Below are 25284 nucleotides of genomic sequence, written 5' to 3'. Positions count from 1 at the left end.
ACTCTTTCTTTGCCCGTTATGGTTTACTGATTGTGCACTGGAGAATCACGAGCTGTTGCCAAAGAGGGCGCCCTCTGAATGTGTGAAGGGGGAAACCCAGCTCCCAACACACAGCAGTGCTCTGCCATGCATACAGAAGAGGAGTGGGGGGCAGGCCAGCCTTCCAGCCGCTCACACCCAATTTTCTCTTCTCGCACCTCCCACTGAGAAGCAGCGGTCACACAAATCCGGCCCACCTTTCCCCTGGCCACCAATCTTTTGGTAGTTTCCAGGCCTGGTGCTGCTTAGTCCCCACTTGAAAATATTTTTAGCTTTCCTTGTTCTGCACAGCAGGTAATTCAACTTAGGAAGAGGATGAGAAGAGGCAAGACAGAGGTGTAGAAAGTTATTCCTGGCGGGGTGAAAGTCGAGAAAGACCTTTTGCCCTCCTCTACTCCAAGGATCTCCTGGCCTGGGTCAGTCTGTTAGTTGGCACTTGTGTGCTGGGAGATCCAAGACACGCCTAAGGCGCAGACAGTGGCAGGAAGAACTTTGTGCGAAAACAGGGGATGTTTCGGACCCATTTCCTTCATCTTTGGCTCCGCCTCCCCGTGAAAGGCATCTTTGCAGAGCATCTCTGAAGCAGCATTTGGCACACGGGTCGCCTGCATCTTGCTGAGGGGGTTCTGCTCCTACACTCCGCACCCCACACTCACCAAAATTCCCCGTCATCATCCACCGTCATCCCCAGTTTCTCTCTCTCGCTGTTGCTGACCTTCTGCCATTCTTCCGAACTGCAGGGACGAAGCAAAGGACGCTTCAGTGGTGGCGAAAACGGGGAGAACGTATTAAAGAGATTATTAAGTGCATGCTTCGGGGCCGTTCCTGAACTCTGCACAAGGCTTCAAATTGCAGTCTAGGCTATACTTCCAGGTGGTCTGTGAGAGAAGGCACACACTCAGATCAACACTAAAAATTAGAAGGGAAGGGAAGGGTTGGACCAGGATGCATCCCTATGACATGCCGGTTTTTGATATATCGGGATTTTGCTCTTGTTTTGGAAATGCATCATGGGAGCTCCACCCCCTGCAGTCTGAACAGGTACAGGTGGGCCGCCTCAACAAGTTCAAGGGATGCCCAAGAGAATCGCCAAGGAAACAAGGGGAATCCTGCAGTGGACTGCCTTTCTCCATGTTGCATGGATTCCACGGAATTGCAGGTGGGTTTTGGAATTTGGGGAGGACCAACGCTATTTATTTTTTGGATTTATAGTCTGCCCCATTAGCCTGGAAGGCTCCCTGGGCAGGTTACAGGATTATACAGCAAAATAGATAATATTAAAATGAACAAGTAGAACAATAATAAAATCCAACAGTCAAAAAAACCAAAAACAGTACTGCTCTAAAACTCACACCAGTGTTAACATACAGTTGTGTAAATGCCCTAATTCACATTAGCTAAGGTGGGTGAGTACAAATTTATTTATTTATTTAGATCTATTTTAAAGTTTTTTTGCCGTCCAATACTAAAGTCTCTGGATGGCTTACAAAAACCAAAAAACAAAACAACCATATACAACAAACAACACACCACACACTGCATCCGATAAATAATGATGAAATCAAAGATAAAACCTATTAGTTGTTAAAGTATTGGGAAAAGAACCTCCCTGGGGAGTGTGTTCCGCAGTCAGGGTGCCACCACCGAAAAGGCCCCTCTCCAGGTAGCTGCCCTCCTAATCTCCTTCAAGGGGGGCTCCCGGAGAAGGACCCCTGCCCCACACCTCTGGGGGTGGGCAGGCTCATAGGGAAGCAGGCACTCCTTCAGGTCTCCAGGACACAAATGCCGATCCACACACCTGCACAAGAGCAGGTTGGTGCAAGCCACATGAGCACTAATGCACATTGGCACAAACACGATGAAATCCTGCTTTTTAAAATCGCGGATTCCATCAGTGAGCAGATGATGCAGTGAAGGCCCCGACACCCTGCAAAATGCAGAGCAGATTTAACAAAATCCACAGGCCGGTGTATCCACTCCGGGCCGCCATCAGACCTTGAAAGGGGCCATCCATGGTGCTGAACCCTTTTACAAATGAGACTCAGAACCATGGAAAGCTCAGGCTAACGCCTGGAGTGAATACACCGCCCCACCGACATGGTATCTCCAGCCTGCACTGCATACAATGCTGGTGAGAACTAGCTGAAGGAAGCAGGCCACCCGGACACGTCTTGCCCCGGTCTCCACTTCCACAGACACTCCTCGGGAGCTTACTCACGTGTCGCTCCACGGGCCGTTCCATTCTCTTTCCCCCCAGGGGTTCCTCAAGCGGATCATGTCCAGTTTCTCCGACTTGAAGAAGGCCAGCAGGCCGTGGCCCAGACGGACTTTCCGCACATCGGTGACTGCGTAGGCGTGTCCCTTGACCAGCCCGCAGTCCAGGCGGGCTTCCATGTCGGCAGCTGAAGTGGCCTGGCCAGGGCAAGAAACAAACCCTCAGTGTCGAAGAGGAGGAATCCGACGGGACTAGAAACTTTGGCATAATTTTGGCCCAGGCGACAAAACCACTCTGCACATGCTCAGAGACTCGTCCTGTGATTGTGTTTACTGGGTATGCTTCGGAGGATAAAGGGCACTGCAGCATTTGCAGGACGCCTGCCAGGAATTAAGCCCCCTTGTGCAGAAGGTTCTCGCACACCCGCTGCACGGAGTTCTCTTCAACGCGCGTAACTCTGTGTGAGCTGCACGGGATGTGGAAGCGTGCCGCGCCGATTCAGCATGTGGGTGGACCGTACTTGAAGCGTGTGGACAGGCCGTGTGTCTGTTTGCACACTCGCTCACCAGTACCACGCCACCCCCGTTGGTGTGCTTCTGGAAAACACTCCCGTCTTCAGCCCAGCAAGAGACATTCGGCACAAACTCAGAGCGCTTCTGCCAATCCCGGTCCATCCATACGCAGAATCAGGGTGGGCGCCGTCGTGGTGGCGGAGGGGACTGCGCATGCGCCTCTGGCCCCTTGTGCTCGCATGTACCGCGCATGATCGCTGCAGCACAAACAGGCATCCCAGCGGTCTCTGCAAACGCTCGCGGACGTCCTCTGTGCTCGGCTCGCTTCCTCAGCGAGGGGTGGAAGTCCAACAGGCCGACACGGACCGGACTCCGGGGAGGCCTGGTGCGTCTCACTTGGGGGGCAAGTGGCAGGAGAGCAGCCCTTGTGAAAGGGACCTCGGGGTGCTGGTCGACTGCAGGCCGAGCATGAGCCAGCCGTGTGATGCGGTGGCCAAGAGGGCGAACGCCACCCTTGGCTGTATAGCCCGAAGCGCGGCTCCCAGATCTAGGCAGGTGTTGATACCGCTCTACACAACTCCGGTGCGCCCACAACTGGAGTCCCGTGTCCAGTTTCGGGCTCCACATCATAGGAGAGACACAGCTAGGTTAGAATCGGTTCAGTGCAGGGTTACAAGAACGGCAGCCGGGTTGGAAGGGATGTCATACGAGAGGAGACTGAGGGAGCTGGGACTTGTCAGCCTGGAGGAGACTCAGAGGGGATCTTTGAGCAACTTACAGGGATGTGCGGGGATGCCCTGTGGAGGAGGGCTGTGACCTGCTCTTCCCTGCAGTGGAGGGCAGGACATGTTCCGAGGGGGCAAAGCTCAAGGAACCAGGCTTCAGGTGGGATGTCAGGAAGTACTTCCTGATGGCGAGGACGCCGAGGGCATGGAATGGGCTTCCATGGGCGGTGCTTGAGGCCCCATCGGTGAGAGTGTTCAAGGACAGGCTGGACGTGCACATGGTGGGGATTGCAAGAGTGGTGCCGGCTGGAGCCGGGGGTCAGACTAGATGGCCCGGGAGCCCCCTTCCGACTCTCCATGTTTCTATTCCTACCTCTGGCTTTGTGTGCACACATGTGAAAGACACAGCCAACGGCCTCTGGTTTTCACTGCTGCTGGCACACCTCCCAGAGGTTCTGCAGAGGCAATCCAGTTCTTGAGCTTAAAAGGGCTCACCGCCTCACAGTAGGGGAACCCACCAAGTTTGACCAGCCAGAGGGCGAGGTGAGCAGAAGAGGTCTGTCCCACCATTGAGCGAATTTCACGCTCTGGAATCGTCCGTGGACCTGCAGCACCCAAACCTGCAAAATGCACCCCGCTCCCCAGTTCTACCACGAAGGGTCTCACTTTGATGGAGCAGCTGATGAGGCCTCCCCGGTTATGGACCTTGAGCACCCGCTCAAAGAGGAGGTTCCTCTTGGCTTCGTCATCCACGTAGCCTCCCTCTATCAGGTCGATGGGCTCCGAGACCCCGCCAGTGAAATCCACCAGGGCATCCGCTGTGTTGCCCCCGTCGAGGGCTTCGTAGCATCCTGCCAGCCTGAGAAAGAGAAGTCTTGCTAGAGGGGATGCCATGCTCTGCGGCAGAGCGGCTTGTGTCATCTCCGCAGAAGAAAAGACAGCCGGGCGCAAGCCAGTCCTGCCGCCGCCACCCTTGTGGTATTGCAAATGTCATCCCCACCTGGTGCTGAGCGCCACCAGGACTGGCGTCAGGAGTGGGCCACTGAGGAACAAGGTCAGCAGGCGTGAGAGTTGGGAGAGAGCACCACAGGGCTTCAACAGTAGGACGAATCTTTCGAGGGGACAGCTTGAAAGGGGCAGAATATTCCGCAAACACAGCACCAAGGCCCCACCATGCTTGGTGGCCGCAGAATACAGTGTGTCTATTGGGAGGGGAAACTGAGGCAGAATGGAGTGGAGCATTCTGGGGGATTTAATTTAATTTTTAATTTTAATTTATTTCCGATTTATATCCTGCCTTTTTTCTACAAAGGGCTCAAGGCAGCTTACATCATCCTCCTCCTCCATCTTATCCCCACAACAGAACCCTGTGAGGATGCTACTTTTCAATGCTTTGATTCAATTTTGGACATGGTTGTCTGATTGTGCCTAATACAAACTATTATATGCCAGAGGAGGGCCTTCTCTGCGGTGGCACCCCATCTGTGGAATGCGCTCCCCAGAGAGGTCCGCCTGGTGCTGTCGTTATTTGCTTTTCGGTGCCAGGCTAAGACCTTTTTGTTCAAACAATATTTTAACAAGGTTTAATATTATTTATAGGTTTTAATTTCCAGCCAGAATGAATCGGGGTTTTTAATTTGTGTAATTTATATTTTTTGTATGTGTATTGGGCACTATGTTGTCTATTTATGTAAGCCGTCCCGAGGCGTTAAGCAATGGGACGGCATATAAAAACTCCAAACAAACAAACAAATAAATACACAATAATTGCCCTTAACCGACAGGCACAAGTGCATTTAATGTAACCGCCGAGTGTGCCAGCCAGTCTCCTCCAGGATACAATGGTTACAGGGCACCCATCATGACACTTCACAACTCGCCACGACACTCAAACTCCGCAGCCAGAGCCCAAGTCTAACAGCACAAGATGCGCCCACTCGGAGCGCACTGCTACGCCAGTTGAGACAGAAACGGGCTCTGTGCTCCAGCAGCACGGCTGAGGAATGCTGGGAGTCGCAGGATCCCCCCAAATTTTTCTCTGCCTAAACATGCACGGGACTGCAGCCTAAGATGCCTTTCATCTGGTGACAGTCCCGTTATCTTTGCAGCCACCTTTCAGCGGCTTTCACAGTCCTTCCAAGATAAAGACGCGTCCAAATACCAAGTCAATGCTCTAGTCCATCTAACCAGCATTCTTTACATGGGCAGGAAGCCACTCCCTCAGGCAGGAGCATTTTTGGTGGGGCCCAAATCCAGAGGGCAAATCCAGGCCTTCTGCATAGCAGAGGCTTGAGCCATGGCCTCCCAGGAGCCCGGAAGTGGGCCTTCTGGGGAGGGGAACGGATCTCCCATGGATGCTGACACGGGAGGCGTGTACGCACTTGGCATAAGCTTTTTCCACCAGGGCACACCACAGCTCGTTCTTGGCGTTGGAGTGGCAATAGATGAGCTGGTTGTGCAGCGTCGGCAGGCGGTCGTCTATCACCACGTCCACCCAGTCGCCGAAGCGCCAGAACTGGAAGTGGAAAATCCCGGCGTAGCTGTCCGGTTTCTCGGCAGACCACTCCTGCTCTTTCCAGTCGGGGATGACCTGCAGCGTCGGGAAAGGAAGAGGCGTGTGAGATGCAAAGGGACACCTGTGCTTGCATGCCGGCCTCTTTGGGAGCTGCTGTGCAGGAGCCGGACGATAGCAAATTGGGCATCAACAGGACTCTCTTCTTTACTAGACGGGGAAAAGGTGCAGGGGCAGGTGGTGGACACAAACAGGAAGCAGTGGCCACGTCTCCAGGGGTCTCAGATCTCAGCAACGAAAAAAACTTGGCTTTTAGGACTACTGTGCACAGAGGGTATTTAACATGAGATACGATGTTTGAAGCAGCTGTATTTAATAATAGTCCAACCATGTTGTACTGGGGTGCCATATCTGATCTTGGGGACCCAGCTCTAAGGTGAACATTGACAAAGTAATCAGGAGCCTGGAGAAGAGTAAGAGGAGACAAGACCATCTTCAAATATTATTAATTAATTAATTAATTTTATTTAGAATGTTTGTATGCCGTCCCATCGCTTAAAGCCTCGGGACGGCTTACATAAAATAAACAAACATAATACATAATACATATAATACAAATTAAAAATCCCAATTCATCCTGGCTGCAAATCAAAACCTATAGATAATATTAAAAGTTGTTAAAATATTGTTTAAATAAAAAGGTCTTAGTCTGGCGCCAAAAAACAAATAATGACGGCACCAGGCTAAGACCAAGAATAAAAACAAATTATCTAGAAAGGCTGTCGTGCAGAAGGTGGAATGGCCTTGCAGAGCTAGAACCAAAAGATGGAAACTTTAGAGAAGGGATTCCTTCTACTCATCAGGAAAAATTTCCTAAAAACAGGGGCTGCTCAGCCATGGGATGGGTCACCTGGCAGGTGGTGGGTTCTGCAGAACTTGGATGGACATCTGATCTAGTTCATTCAACTGCGTTATATTTATACCCCACCCTTTTTTCCTACAGGGAACCCAAAGCAGCTTACATATTTCTTTCTCCTCTTCCTCTCTGTGTTATAAGCACAACAACCCTGCGAGGTAGGTTAGGCTGAGAGTCAGTGACTGGCCCAAGGTCATCCAATGAACTCCATGGCTCAAGTGGAGCCTAGAACTCAGAACTCAGTCCAACGCTCTAACTGCTAGACTGCCCTGTTGTATCCTGCCCGGCAGAGTCTGCACCAAGCGGGCCTTCTGACTGAATGACATTTCCGTTCAGCGTTCCAGCCACCCAACAAGGCCTTCCACTGGGATATTAAAACCTGACCTTTCCTACCTCATAATTTCAGACATGTTGGATTGCAATTCACATCATTCCCATTCAGAATATTGTGCCTGCTGGTCACTAATCCCCTTTTTGGAATGGGGTGGGGGGAACTGCCACAGAAATCAGGAAACCACCAAAATTTGGTGGTTAGAAGAAAGGGGGTGGGATTCCACGAGAAACCGAGGGGGGCAGGCTGGGACCCCAGAAGGGCCAGACTTGGGCTCTGGTCCTGAATGCTGCATCCCTAAATTAAGCACCAAAACGTGCAATTCATGCTCCCCGCTTTCTGTTTTCCATTTTTCTTTTCCACATGAAGCTTTCTGCAATATCAGGGGAACCCAAAGCACGTTCAGTCCTCCCTATGCCAAGTATCCTCTGTCCAGGGTTGCTCAATTTTTGTGGGGTTTTTCAATTTAGAAAACTGCTGTACCTCTGCAAACTTTAGGGTTCCCCAATACCCACCCCCACCCCCCAAGTTACCTAGTAAACCTGTTCAGAGCTCCCATTCTGTAGGTATGGAAGCACAGAGTTAAAGATACACAGCTGTTTTCCGTGTAATCCCGCACCTACATTCCAGATGTTATATATACTTCTCCCCACAACCATTCAGGATACCCAGAACTGCTGAGGAGGAATCCTAAGAAGGAAACACATTCCCAGAGGGAATCTATTTCCTCCCACTGCTCAAAGTTGTGCTCTCACTCAATATTTCTGCCTCCCTTTAAGGAAACGGGTCTGAAAACTATTATACAGGACTGACTGTAATATTAATCTAAATAAGAGGTCATATATGGTCCTTGCCTTATTAAGTTCCCATTAATGCTGTTCGGTATAAATCACATGTTTGCATTGCAAGAGTTCTTAGTCTTTCTTCCTCTACCAAATTCTCCCTCTCAAAACTACTTCAAGGCTGCAGGTGAGGAACAGATCAGAAGAAGAGTTCCTAAAAGCTCAGTGCCATAAACTGGCAAGCAAACTTTAGGTGCCGTTTAGCACGTCAAGCTAAGGAACGCTTACTTTGAAGTAAAACGTGGGTCAGTGTGGGTCGATACTTTTATCTACGTTATATTTTATTGTATTTAATCTATGTGAGCTGTCCTGAGGCTTTCGCGACAGGACAGCATATAAATACTTGAAATAAATAAATAAATAAATAAAATGTGTCAAAAGAAATCACACTGCATTCTTATTCATCAATAAACCTATTTACTAGGAGTACATGTGCCCTACTGGAGAGTAAATCCTCTGGAAGACAGAGGGACTTATGTCTGAACAAACCTGCAGACAATTGCCCTGCATATTAAAAGTGCTACCTTTAAATGACAGACAAAGAAACTGGTCCTGCTCTGTGAGCGCCTTTAACAGCAGCCTGGCATGCAGAAATGTAGCTGACCATGCTTTCTATCATGGAAAAGAAGTGGGAAAAGCTTCAGCTGCTACTTTCTTTGTGCCTGACAGCTGTGTAAAAGCACAGAAGCCAAAGCTGTTGAAAAAAACAAAAAGACCAAGCCACAGAAGGAAGTTGTTTAGGGGATACTGCAACTGAGCACTTACAAAGGCTGCTTTCTCCCCTCTCTGCAAGTCTGATCTTGCAGGAATCTGTCTTAATTTCGCCAGTGTCTGATCATCATGCCCTCTCCTGAGATCCTGCTGGACTCTGTCACCCCTTTGAATTATAGTCAAAGCAGCACTTCAAGGCTCCTAACTCATCACCTCTATTTTCTCTCATCCCCATGACAGCTGTCGGCAGATCGCAGCAAAAAGCACCCTTTGGAGGCTCTTTGGGAGAAGTTGGCATGTTTCTTGCAGACCTCGTCCAGGAGGGACGTGCCACAAATGTTCCAGTGCGGAGAACTCCTGTGCAAGAAACTCCACTCCATCACCCTCCGCCCCCACCAGGACTACTAGCATCTTCAGCCCCAACTGCACTTTCGGAGCCAAAATCCAGGCTCGTTTTCTGTACATGCAGCCTCCTGACACCTCTCCCTCGCACATGGTCGCTTGGACGTGCTTCGGCCCTGCATGCATTGTGGTGCCACAGCATCAGAAATAAAGGCCATCATATTAGGAGCTGTTTCTTGGGCGTGTCTGGGTCCTCTCTTTGGACAGGTCTGCTAGGTTGTGATCCATTCCTGGGCTCAGTTCAAGCGCTACAAAGCCATAAGTGATGAAAGAGAAAAGTGAGTTACGTAAAGCAAGAGGAGGAGAAAGGAGATCTCTGAGTGTTTTGAACTTCAAATCCCAGCATTCCTGGGCATGAAGGTACTCGGGTGGGGGCTTCTGGCAGTTGATGTCCAGGTGATCACCTGCTGGTTGAGCTGACACACCGGCTTCTACAAAAGTGTGTTCACCTGGTCTCTTGAACGGCTGGACATACATCCCCACCACCGTTGGAGACTCGGCCCCTGGGAACGCAAGAGACCCCCACCCAGATGATGCTCCACAGTAAGTTGAAGCCCCCCTGGTCCTGGTAGGATCTTAGCCTCATTTGGCCAATACTCTGCCATATTCTCACTATTGGTTTCGTTTCTGCTCCTAGTTGGAGAGTTTAAATAGTTCTGGTTTCTAGTTTAAAAGGGTAACAAAGCAGGCAAAGGGAAAGGCCTTTCTCTGTCTGAAATCCTGGCCAGCTGCTCCCGGTCAGAGCAAGAGATGCGAGCACCAGCTTGACAAGGGGAGGCCCGAGTCTTCTCTTGGGCCACTTCACCACCGCAGAGCCCAGCGCTGCAGGGCCAGCCTCCAGCCTGCTGCAGAGCAGTGTCCAACCTCCGGAGAGCACGAGGGAGCTGTGCTCTCTCCCCAGCCACCCGGGGGTCCCACCAGCAGATGAGGGCCACGGTTTCGTGGAATCCTGGAAGAGCAGAATTAGAAGGGGCCAGAGGGCCATTGGGTCCAACCCCTGCGCAGTGCAGGGCTCCACGTTAAGCCATCTTGGTTGCCTCCACAGTGGGAGAGCCCGCCACCTCCCCAGGTCTTGGGTTCCACTGCCGTACTGCTCTGACAGCCAGGAAGGTCTTCCTGGTGTCCACCTGGAATCTGGCTTCGTGTAACTTGAGCCAGTTATTCCACGTCCTACACTCTGGAACGATCGAGAGGAGATGCCGTCCTTTCTCTCTGTGACAGCTTCTCAAGTACTACTAAGCGCTTTCGTGTCCCCCCTCAGCCTTCGCTTCTCAACTTGCCCGGCTCTTTCCATCTCCCATCTTTTTTCCCGTCCCTGGAACGTCCTTGTTGCCCTCCTCTGCTGCCTGCCATGAGTGGCTGGACCAGATGGACACTGGGCTGGCCAAGCAGGACTCTCCTTGCAAGCAGAGAGGGTCTAGCTGCAGAATCGGCCATTCAAGGCCCCCGGGCATCTGACGTGGTACCCCAGCAAGCTGCGCGACTTCAGCAAGTCCCCAGCATCCCTAGCTTTAACACTGGCCCTACCCTCAAACAGAGGACTGTTCTTTATAAAAAAAAGGGCACAGGGCCAGCCTTTTCCACCCGGACTACAGATACCTTTGGGGGTGGGGAAGGCTGCCCCAGCAGATAAAAGCCAGCCCAGGACTGGTAATCGCTCTTGGGGGTTGAAGCAAGAGGGCAAACTCATCTCAAACACTGTCCTCAAAAGTCCATTAGCGACCGACAGATCATAAATGCAGATGAAGTATAACCACTCAGCGCTACAGACTGGCATAGCAGACGAGAAGGCTTTGAATATTTATGCTGCTCCTGGCCTTTAAAAGCCATAAAGGGAGGCAGAAGAGTAGAAAGCAGAAAAAAAGCAACACTCTTTACTTCACCCCCACAATGTCGAAATGGAATTATTAAGAGTTGCTCTTCTCACTTCACAAAACCTAAAGTAATGGGGTTGGATGGGGCAGGCAGAGAGAGAATCATGGTTTTGCATTTAAATGCAGAAATACATGAGCTGGATTAAACAGCAGAGGAACTGGGTGAATTCAAATCAATCAAAGAAAAACAAGACTATTTCAAACTCTGGCTGGATTCAGAAAACATGAAATCCCACCTCAATGGCTGGTTCAGTGTAGGCGTGGGTCTTGCTTGAAACATACATTGTTGTGTTGTCTGAATCTCAGACATACCAATAATCCATGGTTTGTTCAACCACAAACAACCCACAGTTCACAATGCAACAAACCATGGCTTCTCTGCATGGGTTGTTTGTGGTGCACAAGCCTTGATTTGTTCGTGTGGCTGGGATCACGTAAACCCATGCGAAGACTCCGATTCCCCCACGGTCTCTGCTTCCGATATGCCAGAGCTACAAATGGGCACTGGAAAGCCATGCACCAGTCCAGAAGACAGGGAGCACAAAGCAGCCAATCAGAGAGTGGTTGTAGCTGTCTCAGCGGTTGCTAGGCGGAACAGGCCCATAGAAACTGGAGGCTAGAGTGTCTGCTGCAAACAGGTTGCTCTTGCCACCAGACTCGATGGCAGAAACACAGAAACTGTGTAAAAGCATTGTAAGTGGAGCCACATGCAATGACTGTTGATTCTCCAAAGGTACCACACCAAAGCCTCAGAACTGAATTCACACATAATGACAAGCCCTGCCCACCCAGGGCAGTTTCCAGCACAGAATGTCATGTGAGTCCCACCTCTGTCTCTCTCCCCTCCTGCAACCTGATTCTACCTGTGTTTGCAGAGAAATCCCTCTCGTGGCTTTTTAAGGATAGTTTTTCCCAGTCAAGAGTGCTTAGGGCCGTGCCCTCAAAGGCACGAGCTCCAGGAGCTAAAGGGACCTTTCCTTTTTGGAACAGGGTACCTTGAATAGCAGACGCTGGAAGACAATCGCTGGGGGAGGGGTAATCCAGCCAGCTTCCCGAGAGGAAATCTGGGGACCCAGCCACTCTTGGGAGGCAGTGACTGAGGGTGCATCTGGCCCGTCCAATGAGGGGTCCACCAAACCGAACACCTCCCTGCCCCTTCCCACCGATTGCCTGCCCAGTACAACCTAATGTTTGCCGGCACTTGGGAGACCAGAGTCCGTGGAAGGGGAGCAGAGCAATATGCTGCGAAGGCAGGGCTGGCCCTTCCCAGCAGGCAGAGGGCGCCACGGGGTCCGTGCTCCACCCCCTGCCCATCTTAGCCTCTTCCAACACACCTGGGGGGGACGAAGCCCGGGCTTGGAGAGTCGGGGAGAACAAGCCACTCTTGCTGGCACAGGCCAGCCACACAGGGCAACACGTGCCACTCTGAGCGGCTCGGGCAGAGCCGGGTGGGGCAGCGGCCCATCCAGATGCTGGCCGAGCTCGTGGCCACCCCAGCAGCGTGTCCCGTGCAAAACAACTTGTCTGCTGCCAGGAAGAACGGCCATTTTTCCAGGCATCGGTTCAGCCGCCCAACATCCCTGCCGTCCTCTCTGGTCTAAGACCGGAGAGAACAACCGGGATTCCTCTGAGGGAGGGGCTTCAAGGCAAGCCCTGCCCCTTAAGGACCCGAGGAGACCCTGCAGGCCAAACAAGGGAGCCTGGTGACCCAGAGTACATTTGCAGGCCGGGGGGGGCGGGGTCTGGACCCTGAATCTACAGCTGGTGGCCGGGGCTGGCCTTTGCATCGGCCAAGCACAGACCAGGGAGAGGTGCATCTTTGGTCCAATCCTGCTGAGGTCCTGAGATGTGCGTGGGCAGGGGCCCTCCAGGTACCCCCTGGCAGCATCCTCTTTGCCCAAGCCGTGGGGCTATTAACCAGGCGGGGGGCTTTCCAGGATCCAGCTGGATCACTCAGAGGCCCGGTCTACCCATGCGGAGGAATTAACCCGGCAGAGTGGAAGGTACCATGCCAGGCTGGAGGTGAGGCCACGCCCCCTTCACGTGCTTTGCATTGCCGCATCCGGCCAGCGCAGCACCTGGTCCGGAAGAGATGCCCCAGCCTTCCTTGGCAATGCACCACAGCGGCCGAACTCTATTTTGGGAGGGCCACTTGAAGGGGCTTCTTTGTTCTCGGCTCTTCTGGGGAAGGAGCTTGTTTAGGAATGGGGGGGGGGGGCAATCTTGTCTATACCAGCCTTCCCTCTAGCTGTGTAAGACTCCAACTCCCACCATCCCCAGTTAGCACGAACACAGAAGAATTGCCACGACGACGGTTGTTTTTAAATGGGGGTGTTTGGGGTGATGGATTTAAACAAAGGTGGGGAATAATATTCTTTTTAGCAGTACAAAGGCATCAAACAAAGACCCCACTGTTAAAATAAAAGGATCACAGGCTGGGGGAAAAAATAACATTCCAGGAATGTTTTCTGTGACGTTTATTATGATTTTTTTGCAGAGAAGATGACGAATTTGTCGGAAGCTTTGCGTTGCCATATTCAATTTTATTTTCCATTACAGATGAAGGTAAAGCCCACACACCAGAGGGGGAAGAGAGATTCAGCACACCGAAGAGTAGCTGTTACTATGGACTGGGCAGCGGGAAGGTGTTGTGCCATCTGAATCAGGCAGGCATGTTTCAAGCCCGGTGGGTGCTTGGCACGGCTGCTGTTGCCCACCTGAGCAGAAAAGATGAAAACCCTTCTTGTACCAGATGGAGAGTTGCTTCAAAAGGACGTTGACGCTGGGGAACCGACTGATGCAGATACAAAGGGATGGAGAAAAGGAAGGCACAGGATGCGGGCTGCAGACAGGGAGGGCTGGCGGCGGCTGAGGTCACCGGGGCTGGGGAAGGACGAGGGCAGCCACCCCCCTGGTGACCACTGTGGAGTTACCGCACGGACCAGCCTGGCTTGGGATTCCTTCTTCTCATCCCCAGTATGAGAGCTGAATGCTTGGGGTGCTGTTCATTCCATCCCTACTTGTGAGCTTCCCTTTGGGGCATGTGGCTGCCCCCTGCAGGAACAGCCAGCTGGACCCCATGGACGCTTGCCTGACCCAGCAACACTCTTCTGTTCTCACTGAGCCTGTTTACGGGGCAATCAGGAAGCCTGGCAATAGCCTGGAAATGTGCTTGCTAGTTGGCTGGAGAACGCCGTGGTTGCACAAGCTCATTGTCTGGAAAGCCGCATCCCAAACTATCAGTGAGCAAATAAGCCCCACGTTGTTGCTGGAAGCACCGCATCTTGCACCGCCACGGACGAGTCAACAACGTGGAGCTTGCAGCTGGCCAGCTTCTGCCCCTTTTGGAACAAGTGAGGTCAGTTTTAAACGCTGTCCCTCTGGCCATTACCTGGTCTACTGCGAACCACCAGGCTGTGAATGCAACTTTCATTCAGAGGCTTCTGGGTGTGCGCAGGCATACAAGCCTCTTTCTCGATGACCTGTTCATTGAAGGGAAGGTGGGGCAGGAAAAGGGTCACCAGCTAGCAGGGGAGGGCCATGATCTCTTGTACTTCACGCTGAGCCCGGAATCGTGTCGCAAAGGAAAATAGGCCGTGGGGTCTGGTCATGCAAGGCAGGGCATTTCGCTGCCGGAGGCGAAGGGCAAGCTGGCATCCCCACCCCGTTTTGCACACAGAAGCCGGCCAGATTGGCAATGGAATGGCAGGAGAGGCAGCCTGGGAGCCCCGTGGCACGGCTGCACCACATGCAAGACCTTTGCCGCTCCTGCAAAGACACGGGACCTGGGATGGGTCCCTGGCCTTGGCTGCTGAGCAGCCACGGAGGGAAGGCCAGCCCTCCTCGCCTACCTGCAGGCGTGGATGGTGGCCCCGGAATTTCAGGACCGTCATCAGCTTAAAAAATGGGGGAACGTTGCCAGGCGGTAGCGGAGGAGGTTCCTCCGTGCTTGCAAAGCTGGGATGGAACAGCGTCTTTCCACCAGCGGTTTCTGAATGCAAGATGAGAGGGGGAAATGGGGGATCTGAAGGGGTGGCAGCCCCCTCCCCAGTCCACCTCTAGCTGTGGGTCTTGGGAGCAGCAGGGCTGGTGCCCACCACAGCTGGGGGCGCAGCCGAGCCGTGGCTGGGAGGAAGTGCCCCTCAACTGCTCCCAGGCAATCCGCTGCAACCCCCTCCCCCCGCCCTGACCTCCAGCGCTCCTCGGAAGCGCCTGGCCCCATAAGCACAAAGCCCCCCCCCCCCCAGTGTGGTCTCTCCAGAATCCAAGCTCAGCTCCCTCGCCAACATCTGCACCCTCTTTTCTGCCTCTGTGGAGGAAGGCACAAGCAACTCCCGGGGGTCCCAAGCACTGGACACCTGCGACCTGGAAGGGCATGTCTCCTCAGCGGCAGCCTCATGCCTCTGAGAGTTACTCGCAAGGAGACAGGAAAAAACAGGAACCTTTTTGGAAAACAAACGGCCATTAGGGCCCCGAGCGACTGCGCAAGGCCTTCGGTTCTGCTTCCCTAAGGGCCGGGGAAAACGAGGGAGGCGCGCGTGCGGTTTTCCATTTCATCACTGGACGAGGCTCACAAACTGGCCCAGCGGTGCAGGCTCGGTGCAGCAGGCAGGAAAAACTCTCGGCAAGGTTGCGAGGGGTGGGGAGAGCGCCCCCCCCCCCCAGGCGCACGAGCCAGCAAACACATCTGGAATGAAATTCAGGTGCCCTTGCCAAAGTCTAGCAGGATTATCAAACACATGCAAAAATATAAGATACAGAGGCTTTCTTCCATTCCTCCTGGGTTCAGCAAGGCTAATGAAATGTTTGTCAGTGGCTGAGATTTGCAAAAATTAAAATAAATGAATAGCTTTACATTCGCAGCCCTTGATTCACTTCATGGAAGGGTCTCCCTTCCCAGAACGACCGGCAGGCAAGGTCAAATAATTTATTCTGATAAAAATAAATACATGTGGACTTCACCTTGGGAGACTCAATTCAACTCCAGTTATGCACACAGATCCACTGGAAGATCAACTGGTTCCTTGTTTGAAAAATAAGAGGACAGGAATAAGAAGGGGGAGGGGGTGAAAGAGGCATCTTTCTAACACTTTCCGTAGTTAAAGTGCTCCAGGTGGGAGTAGCAGTGGAGAAAATAAGATTCGAGTGCATGTGGATATGGGGACAACAGGAAACAGTGAATAGCTCCTGCAAGACTCATCCCTTGCTTTATTTATATTTCAGGTTTCTCTTGACAAACATGAGGACTAGTGACTTGCATTGACAAGGTAAAAGAAACTTAAGATCTTCAGGGTTCTATCCAGGCTCCTGATCCATAATAGAGGATATTCTTCATGCTTTGGAGCTTGCTCAGTGGCACACAGATTCCAAGACTCCTGGTGTAAAGAATTGGTGCGCTGAGCCACCAATTCTAGGAACTCCTACTTTTCTTCGCAGGCAGCCCTGCTGGGTAGGCTTCCGGGATTATCACAGGGTCCCTTCCCTATGTATTCTATGGATTTCACAGGGCCATTCCAAAACTTCAAACAGGATCGCATCTGTGACTTTTAAGCACTTCTAAAGTTGCAAGCCAAGCTTCTATGCAATTTTAAAAAGCAGCGCAGCCTTCCTAGTCCGAGAGTTGCAGAAGCGTTTTCAGTGGTCCGAATGGCTCGTAGATGCCGGCCACGGGGGCACCTGCTGGGAGCAAAGCGGGGCGGCCGAACTCAGCTTGCATTTCAGCCCTGCTGTCTAGTCTGCCTTCAAAGACACACGAGGCGCAGAGCCAGGAGCAGGAAATGAAAGCAGGAAAAAGCCAGGATGGCAAAGGAGACCGAGCCCGGTCAAAATTCAGGCTTTGAACACCACCGAGCACGTGACGTGGCCTGGCTCAAGCCCATCGGCGTATGCTAGAAGAAAATACATCACCTTCCGGATTTTGGCTAGCTCCACCAGCCTCTCCCCAAATTCCAGCGCGTCGGCCTCGTTGCATTCCACCTCCTGGGCCCCGGCCTTCTTCCAAAAGACCGCCGCCGGCTCCAGCAGCTGCCTCCGCATGAGGTTGGTGAGGTCCGGCGTCCAGAGCTGAGAGGTGCCCGTCACGGTCACCTTGCCCGGCTTCTCCAGCCGGATGTTCCAGCGCAGGAAGCGGAGCTTGTGCTGGTGGGAGAAGTCCACCCGGTAGACGAACTCGTTGGCTTGCAGCAACTTCTCGCCGTCCTGGGGCTTCTGGTTCCTCTGCTGGAGGCTCTGCACCCGCAGCTTCATGCACTTGGTCAGCTGCGCGTCCTGCACCAGCGGCAGCTCCAGCTCGGCGGCCTCCGAAGCCATAGCCGCTGCCCGTGTCCTCCTCCTCCTCCTCCTCCTCCTCCTCGGTGAGGGCCTGCAGCACGCGCAGCTTCCCGGCCGGCCGGCCAACGAGCGGAGCAGGCGAGAAATGCTTGCAGACTCCGCCGGCTCTGCTGCATCCTCTCCCGTCCCGGCAGTGCTAGGCAACCCGGGCTGGTGACGCGAAGCGCCCTCGGGGGGTTTCCTCTGGGTGCCCTCGTCTCGCTTGCAGGAGGAGCAGCAGACCCACGCCCGGTGCAAAATCTATAGGGATGCGGTCCCTGATGTGAGCCTCCCCGGCAACCCGCCTGGCAACCGTTCCCGTGCGCAGTGTGCAAGGAGGCCTCCCAGTGCAGGACACTGCGCCTGGTGGGGGCTACAGGGGGGCTGCAGGGGGCTGCTTTTGGGAGGCAGCTGGGACCACAGCTGTGTGTGGGAACAGAGGGAGATCTGGGGAGCATTCCCTGTGTTCACATTCCCTGAACTTCCGGGATGGGGAACCTCTTCGGCGCGGAGACTGGCCCCCTCTCCGAGAAGTCCTTGGAGGTCACGTTCTGAGGTAGGCAGGGTCGCAATGCCAAGAATCCCTGCACCTTTTAGCTGAGAGCTGGTCCTGCCAGGAGCCAAGCTGAGAGAGAAGGCTCTCTGCCTTTTGGAACAGGAGAAGCTGTACAGAAGCCAAGAAAGCACCAATCTATGGAAGCTCAGGGGGAAGGGGATGGAGCCAATATGGGGGAGTTTGGCCGGCTAGGAAACCCCCCAGGAGGATCCCTGGAGGGCCAGTCTGGGTCTCTGGGTCTGAAGTTGCCCATCCCTGCCCTTCTTCAGCTAAGCCAGCATAAGCAATAAACCTCTATTCTTCCTAGGTGTACTCCAGACATCAATTCCCTCTCCTTCCTCTTTTCCCCCAGTGTTGACATTTAGATTGTACGCTCTCTGGGGCAGGGACCTCTCCCTTCCTGCTCTACAGAACCTCATGCGTATGGATGGTGTTACAGAAGCTAATGCATCTCCTTTCCCTTGCCAGTGCCAAAGTGAGAATTGTTCCCTGGGTAAGAGATGCAGATACCAAAGGAGGAAACTGAGCTGTTGCAATGTCCCTTCCCGCTTCTGGGACCTCCAAGTAAGTTAACACATTTTTAATTGCAACAAATGTGGGGAAGCCCATAGCTTGTAATGTACAAGAACTGAGCAGGTCTGTCCCAGATAAGACACTCTGGAGGACGCTCATTCATGGATCCCCCTAAGTCTTGATGGCACAGAGCAGCAAAAATAAATACAAATAATCAAGATGACTTACAGTGCAGCTTTGGAGCAATTAAGTGCACTGGAACAAAAGGAGAGCAGTAAACACCTTGGGAACCAAATAAACACCCACCTGGAATGCCTCCCAAGTCCAGGAAAGCACCACTGAGTTGACGAGCATCAAAACTAGCACTGGATGAGCAAATAGAACGATTGTCGCAGCTGAGATGCCACCACCAAGAAGACCCCGAGTCTTGCTACCAGGGCCTTGAAGGATAACCCAGATTCAGGCCATTCAAGGGTTTTTAAAATATGAGTATGCCTGTACAACACACGCCAGAAACGGCACTTCGAATTGTTCCCGAGGGAGCCGGGGGAGCTTGCTCAGAACTGGCAAGAGGCGGTAATTTCTAGTCGAAGCTGTCCACAGCTCCACAAACGCATCTCAGGCCAGCTGACATCGCGAGCTGTCTTGCGAAAAAGCCGCGCACAGAAGCGTCGCCACACAAACACACACCGGCAGCCGAAGGACCACACGCGGCCCCTCCAGAAAACGCAGGGCACAGCGTTCCGTGATTCACTTTCACAACTCTGTTGAATGTCACTCGCCTCGTTAGCGCCGGTGCCAGACATGCAGCAGGGGAGCTAATTAGTGTGGAAATGAACTCTCCGGCGTGCTCCCCATTAAGGGAAGGAGTCACGGACGGATGGTGCCTAGAGCATTGGACCGGGACTCAGAGATCCAGGTTCAACTCCTCACATGGCCATCAAGGGGAGAGGAGTTATTGCAGTGGAATTGACGGGGATGCCACTGGGTGACTTCGGGCTGGCTGCCACCTCTCAACCTAACCTACCTCCCAGGACTGTTGTGAAGATAAAAGGCAGAGAAGAAAAGGATCTTGCAGAAGCTGCCTTGGATTCCCTGAAGGGAAAAAATGAGGGACAAAATTATAATAAATATGCTGCTGCTGTCGTTGCATTTATACCCCTCCTTTTTTCCTCTGGTGAGGAAAAAGAAAGCTTCTTCCAGAGCTCCATCTTGTCTGCATCACAGCAACCCTGTGAGGTAGGCTGGGCTGAGAGGGAGCGACTGGCCCAAAGTCACCCAGTGAGGTTCAGGGCTGAGCAGAGACTAAAACCCGGATCTCCCAGGGCCCAAATGAGCACTTCAGACAGACATCACACCTGCTTTCCTACACCAGGAAGTACCCAGTTCAGGTTTATCGAGCCCATTATGAGCATGGCTGCAGCATCACCGTAAACTCTGGCAGGGCTTGTCATGACCTAGTTCTCTGTCCCCTTTGCTGGTGGTACTGGGTCCCAGGGCCTGGATCGGACCACACACTGGCTATAATTAGCACCTGTGTTATCCACCTTCTCATTTTTGTTCTAAAGCAGACAGAGTGCCCGATCCAGATCAGGGTTCTGTGTCTACTCCTGAGTAAAAAGATTAAAAACCAACACTGCTGCTAAACAAGAGACTTAGAGTAAGGTCTGTTTTGGCCGCAGACAGCCGAATTCCTAAAAAAATGGACTGAAACCTGCTGCTGGGGGGGTCTCTCCTTGCTGCAAGCCCCCAGCAACTGGCACTGGGTAAACTGGGGGCAAAGGGGAAGATGAGATGGGGAACTGGCCACAGAAAAGCTCTTGGTTTTAAAAGCACGGGAGCACGACAGGAAGCGGAGGCTGGAATGAGGTCATTATGGATTTATCGGGACAAGCAATCCATTACAGATGCGCCCGTTCTTAATTGTATCGACGGCTCCAGCGCTCCTGTGCCCTTTCTCCCTGGGGAAGCACAAGGAAAAGCCCATGTTGCGATCCTCTCACGAGCCCTATGGTGGCCCCGGGTTCAATTCTGGCGGTGCATCGGCCCGGAAGCCAGCCATTTCCTAACATGGCACCCCCCAGCTGTGCTGGACTAGAGACGTCCCTAGGCTAGCTGGCACAGCCCTTGTCAGAAGATGATGGGATCTGTAGTCCAACACCGCTGGAAGGCACCACCTGGGGTGGGGGAGGCTGCCCAAGAACATGCCAAGGGCTACGTGGATCGAGGCCGAAAGAAGCAACTCCAGGCATGGCCCACCACACCGCTCAGACTTTCTACAACCACGTGCCCTCCACACATGACAGCTCCCATTTCGCAGTCTTCAGGCCGGTTGTGGATGATGGGAGTTGTAATCAGACAAGTCTGTAGGTTCCCTGGGCTGGGGAAAGGCTGGCATGGCGATCCTATGAGGCTGAGAAACCTCCAGAGCAGAAACTGTCTCTCAGATGCATTCCGAGTGGAGCCAGTGGCCGAGACATGTGAAAATTTCAGTGCGATGATCGCATTCCAAGCGCATCCAATGGCCAAAGCCGCCTGGGCCGTTTCTGAGACGAAGAGCTTTTAAAATATGGCACTGTGCACCCTCCCAAAGCAGTTTAGCCGCAAACACAGAGAGTGAGCAGGCACCGGCAGGCGAAAGCCCAAGAACGTCCCACAACCTGATGGAAAACCCTTCGCATACGGCCAAGGTAGGACTTAACCTGGCAGCAAAACGGACGAGCAGCGCAGGCACCGGGCAAGCCTCACCTGTAGAGGCGGCACCTGTGCTTAGGTCAACGGACCTAGAATGCGGGAAGGTCTGTGTGGGAGGGGGCCTTCCACCTGAGCTGTGTAAGACTTTATATTTATTTATTTTATTTAGGGGACCTATTTATTTATTTAGGGGACCTCTATGCCGCCCCATTCGCCGAAGCCTCGGGGCGGCTCACAACCTTCAACTTATAGGTTGAAACCTCCACTCCTTGAGGGCACAAGACGTGAATCAACGGCTTTGGGGGGTCGGGGGGGGGGGGACCTGTATCCAAGGCACATGACCTCGGCTTTGGTTCCTCAGCAAGAGGCATGGTGCTGACTGAGCTCCTCAGCAGCCAAGCCGGGTAAGCCAAGGAAAAGCGACGGGGCAATTCTGCAGCATACCATGGGACTGCCCATGAGGCTAGTCCACAATTTCCACCCCTGGCTGGCCACGGCTCCGAGTGTGAGCCGGGGGCTTTGGCTGCCTGGTTGCCAGAGATCTGGCAATTCGGGGGGGGGGGGTCCACATGCGGCCCCTGGACTAACCTCATGCAGCCCCCAGCCTCATTTAAAACCCTCCCCCCCGCCCCGGGATCAGTGCACAGTAGCAGGAGCTAGTTCCCTGGCAGCCCACAGAGTGCAAGTGAAGGAGAGGAGGAGGACGGGAAGGGAAAGGGCAGGGGGCAAGAGCAAAGGAGGTGGCCCCCTCCCCACTTCTCCCTCTGGCCTCGCCCACTCCAGCTTTCAACATGTGCACACTGCAAGGAAGCTGGCTCTGAACAGAATAGGATAGGTGCCCTATAGAATAGAATAGAATAGAATAGAATAGAATAGAATAGAATAGAATAGAATAGGGCACCTGAAAGAGTGCCCTATTTCATCCCCAAAGCTTGGGACAGAGGCGGCAGCCCTGCTCATCTGGCTTGCTCTCTCCGTGAAGACGGCAAGAGGCAGAGACCATGGGGCAGGGCTGGAGTCCCTGCTGTGCCCGCCAAGGCCTGGCTTTGCTCCCTGGCATCTCCAGGCAGAAGTCCCACCCGAAGCCCCGAATGCCTTCCCTGCACAGGGCTAGAGGGGCAAGGAACTTCCGCGGTTACTGGGGCCCCTTTCAACCCAATTCCGTCCTCCAGCCCGGCTCCTCCCTGCCTTCTTCGCCCTCTTCTCCACTTCGCTCGGTCCTCTCTTTCCTCTCCTCTCCCGCAAGCGCTAGGCAAAGCCCTCTTCTCCTGGCCGGAAGCACGGAGGGGTCGGAAAATCAGCGTCGGAGGAGCAACCACGGAAGTATGGGCTGCCAAGGGAGGGACGCGGAGTTCTGAAATAATGAGCTTCCCATGGGTTCTGCTCTCCTGCGTGAATCCTCCACCGCCCCCGGGACCAGGGGGCCGCGACACGAGAGAGAGGCAGTGTGAAACGCTTCCTAGAACGACATCCACGCGCGGGCAGAAGCTGAAGCGGCTGGCATGAAGCCGGGACAGCAGGCGAGAAAAGTCTCTGCCTTGAGTCATCCCAGGAAGGGTGACCACACAGCAACACACGTACAAGCTTGTCTGCAGTCCTCGGTTCAAGGAGGCAGCCGTGGCAGGACCCCCGGAGGAGAGGGGACACCCGGCCTGGGTTCAGACAACACACCCTAGGGCTGAGTGTGGGCTGTTGATGAACGGCAGGCTAGCGTGTTCTCTGAAACCGAGTTAGACAACAAAACCATGGAGAATAATGGTTTGTTTATGGGCGTGCATCGAGACGTCAGTGATGGGACGGTATATCAAAGTTTTAAAATAAATAAATAACATAACCCACAGTTTGCAATCCAGCCACAAACCAGGATTAAGGAGTCATGGCTTGTCGTCTAGCTGGAGTTAGGCAACAACAACAAATCCAGCTTTCAATGACAACCCATACCCAGGGTTTTCTTAATCCTTGGTTTATTTATCTATTTATTTAAAGTTTTTATATGCCATCCAATATCACAGTCTCAGTTGTGGGAAGTTATGTTGTCTGAGCCCAGTTAGTGAGTCTTTGCATAAGCTTTGCCTCCCAAGGGGTCATGGAAGAGATTGTGGGGTTGTGGATGGATGACTGAAAGGGGGTGTTGACTCAACATGAAGGACGAAGCTGCTGGGAAAAAGACAAATTCCGTGTTTGGCGCAGTTAGGAAAGGAACTGAGAATAAAAATGCCAGTATCCAGTTACCCTGATTCAAATGTATGGTGTGGCCCAGGGTGGATAAAAATCAATGATGGTTTAAAATTAAAAAATCTATTTTCATTTAAAGCAGATTTTTAAAATTTAAATTGGATTTTTAAAAATAAAATGCTTTTTGAGGAAAAATCTATGTTTTTCAGTGCCAGGTTAAGACCTTTTTATTTAATCAATATTTTAATCATTTTTAATATTGACTTGTATTATTGTATTTTATTAATTGCAGCCTGAGTGGGCCATCAATTTATTTATGCTGCTAGCTGTCCAGAGACATTAGTAATTGGACGGCATACAAATTTTATAAATAAATAAAACAAAATAAAAAGGATAGTTTTCTGTTTAAGATACATTACAGTCCAAAGGTTATTCATCATGAAATAAGGATTAGTTTTCCATGATGTAGCATGAGACCATATGGTCATGCAATGTTTAAATTTGTTGGTAAATGAATTCCATTAATGCATTCACAATGTTAAGCTCTTTCAGAGGTTTCTGTAAGATTACTGGGCATTTTTTCTATCTAGAAGGTATTCGCACAGATGTTTGCTCAAAACTGTGAATTTGCGCCTGCAGAGATCTCATGCCTCTTCTTCACAGCAAAAACGGTATAAATTAAGCATGCAGAGTTGAGAAAAACATCTTAATCCCATTATACCTTTGCAAATCTATGTATGCAGAATCAACCCCAACCTCTTAAGTGCTAAGTTAAAAAAAAATCAATGCACAGAAGAAGATTGTTGGGATTGTTACTCTTTCCCTGGAGGAGAAGAGCTATAATGGTAGCAGGACATCAGAGAGACCCAGTTTGGGGCTATTTTAACGAAGTTTCTCTGCCTATGAGTAAGGCAGACATGCGTGCAAACGATGCAGGATACCATGATTTAAATCTAGTCTTGCTGACTAGTGATTTAAATCAATTTAAATCAAATCCACCCTGGTGTGGCCACTCCTGGAATTCTGGGCATGGTTCTGGTCACTGCACCTTAAAAAAGGGCATTGTAGAGTTCAGAAAGGGGCGAACGAAAATGCGGAAGGGGCTGGAGCCAGCCCCCAGGTGGAAAGGTTACTGCTCCTGGGGCTGGTTCGCTCAGAAAAGAGGTGAACGAGGCGTTCAAAATAGTGTGGAGGAAGTGGAGTGGGCGAGGTTTCCTTGCCTCCCTCATAAGACTGGAGCCCCAGAGGGTCACCCAGAAGCCTGAGCAGGGGGAGATCTGGGACAGGTCAAAGAAAAGTCCTCAGTCCAACTTGAGATCTGAGGCGGAGGCCCTGCTCCAGCAGCCCTCCTTCCCCGCCCCCTTTTTTGACAGAAAAGGAGGAGATGAGGAGGGGGAGTACCCACAGCAGGGCCTTCTCTGCAGTGGCACCCCGACTATGGAATACGCTCCCCAGAGAGGTCTGCCTGGCGCCGACATTATATTCTTCTCTGCATCAGGCAAAACCCTTTCTATTTGCACATTATGTTAATGTTTCATTGATTTTAACTGGGGTTTTAGTATATTAACGGTCGGATGCTGCGGGGTTTGTTTTATTCTGCGTATTTATTGTAAGCCATTCTGAGATGTTCTGTAGGGGAAAGGACAGAAAAGCTTTCAATAAATAAATACACAATGGACTTTGCTTCCACTGCACGCAGTGGAGGCCCAACTGGGGGCTTTAAAGGGGGCTTGGAGACCTCTGTGGAGGAGGCGGCTGCCAAGGGCTGCTAGGCCAGGAGGCTGCGTGTTGCCCCGGTGATGGGAGGCAGCGTGTCAGCATGTGCCCACGACTTGCAGTTGCATTGGGAAGTGTGCTTAACTCTTAAACGAAAGCAAACAGATGCATGGACCCTCTCCCGCCACTTTCCTGCTTCAGAGAACCTTCAAATTCTCTGTCAGCGTGCTCCTCACAATCCT

General features: G+C 52.3%; 2 protein-coding genes across 3 annotated transcripts in view; both read right to left on the bottom strand.

Moving 5' to 3' along the window:
• CAPN5 (calpain 5) overlaps window positions 1-25284 on the bottom strand; it is a 78848-nt gene that overhangs the window by 11306 nt on the left and 42258 nt on the right. For both annotated transcript variants that reach the window (XM_044450153.1, XM_044450152.1), the window contains exons 4-7: window positions 5873-6081; window positions 4158-4350; window positions 2258-2451; window positions 696-773 (exon numbers count right to left, since the gene is read on the bottom strand). In XM_044450153.1, coding sequence (XP_044306088.1) covers window positions 696-773; window positions 2258-2451; window positions 4158-4350; window positions 5873-6081 — 674 coding nt within the window. The remainder of the gene's footprint in view (window positions 1-695; window positions 774-2257; window positions 2452-4157; window positions 4351-5872; window positions 6082-25284) is intronic.
• LOC123033521 (olfactory marker protein) lies at window positions 16042-18109 on the bottom strand. Its single transcript, XM_044450154.1, has 2 exons — window positions 18076-18109; window positions 16042-17729 (listed from the first exon to the last, which is right to left on the bottom strand). Exon 2 carries the CDS (start codon window positions 17386-17388, stop codon window positions 16909-16911), a length of 480 nt encoding a protein of 159 aa, XP_044306089.1. The 5' UTR covers window positions 17389-17729; window positions 18076-18109; the 3' UTR covers window positions 16042-16908.

The sequence above is a fragment of the Varanus komodoensis genome, unplaced genomic scaffold (assembly GCF_004798865.1).
Source record: "Varanus komodoensis strain SLA01 unplaced genomic scaffold, ASM479886v1 scaffold63, whole genome shotgun sequence".
Lineage (NCBI taxonomy): Eukaryota > Metazoa > Chordata > Lepidosauria > Squamata > Varanidae > Varanus > Varanus komodoensis.
Note: the sequence above shows the minus strand (reverse complement) of the source record. Positions and strands in the feature narration are given on the sequence as shown.

What these genes read in the sequence shown, in the direction of transcription:
- LOC123033521 (XM_044450154.1), bottom strand. Translation starts at nt 17,388, where the DNA reads ATGGCTTCGGAGGCCGCCGAGCTGGAGCTGCCGCTGGTGCAGGACGCG.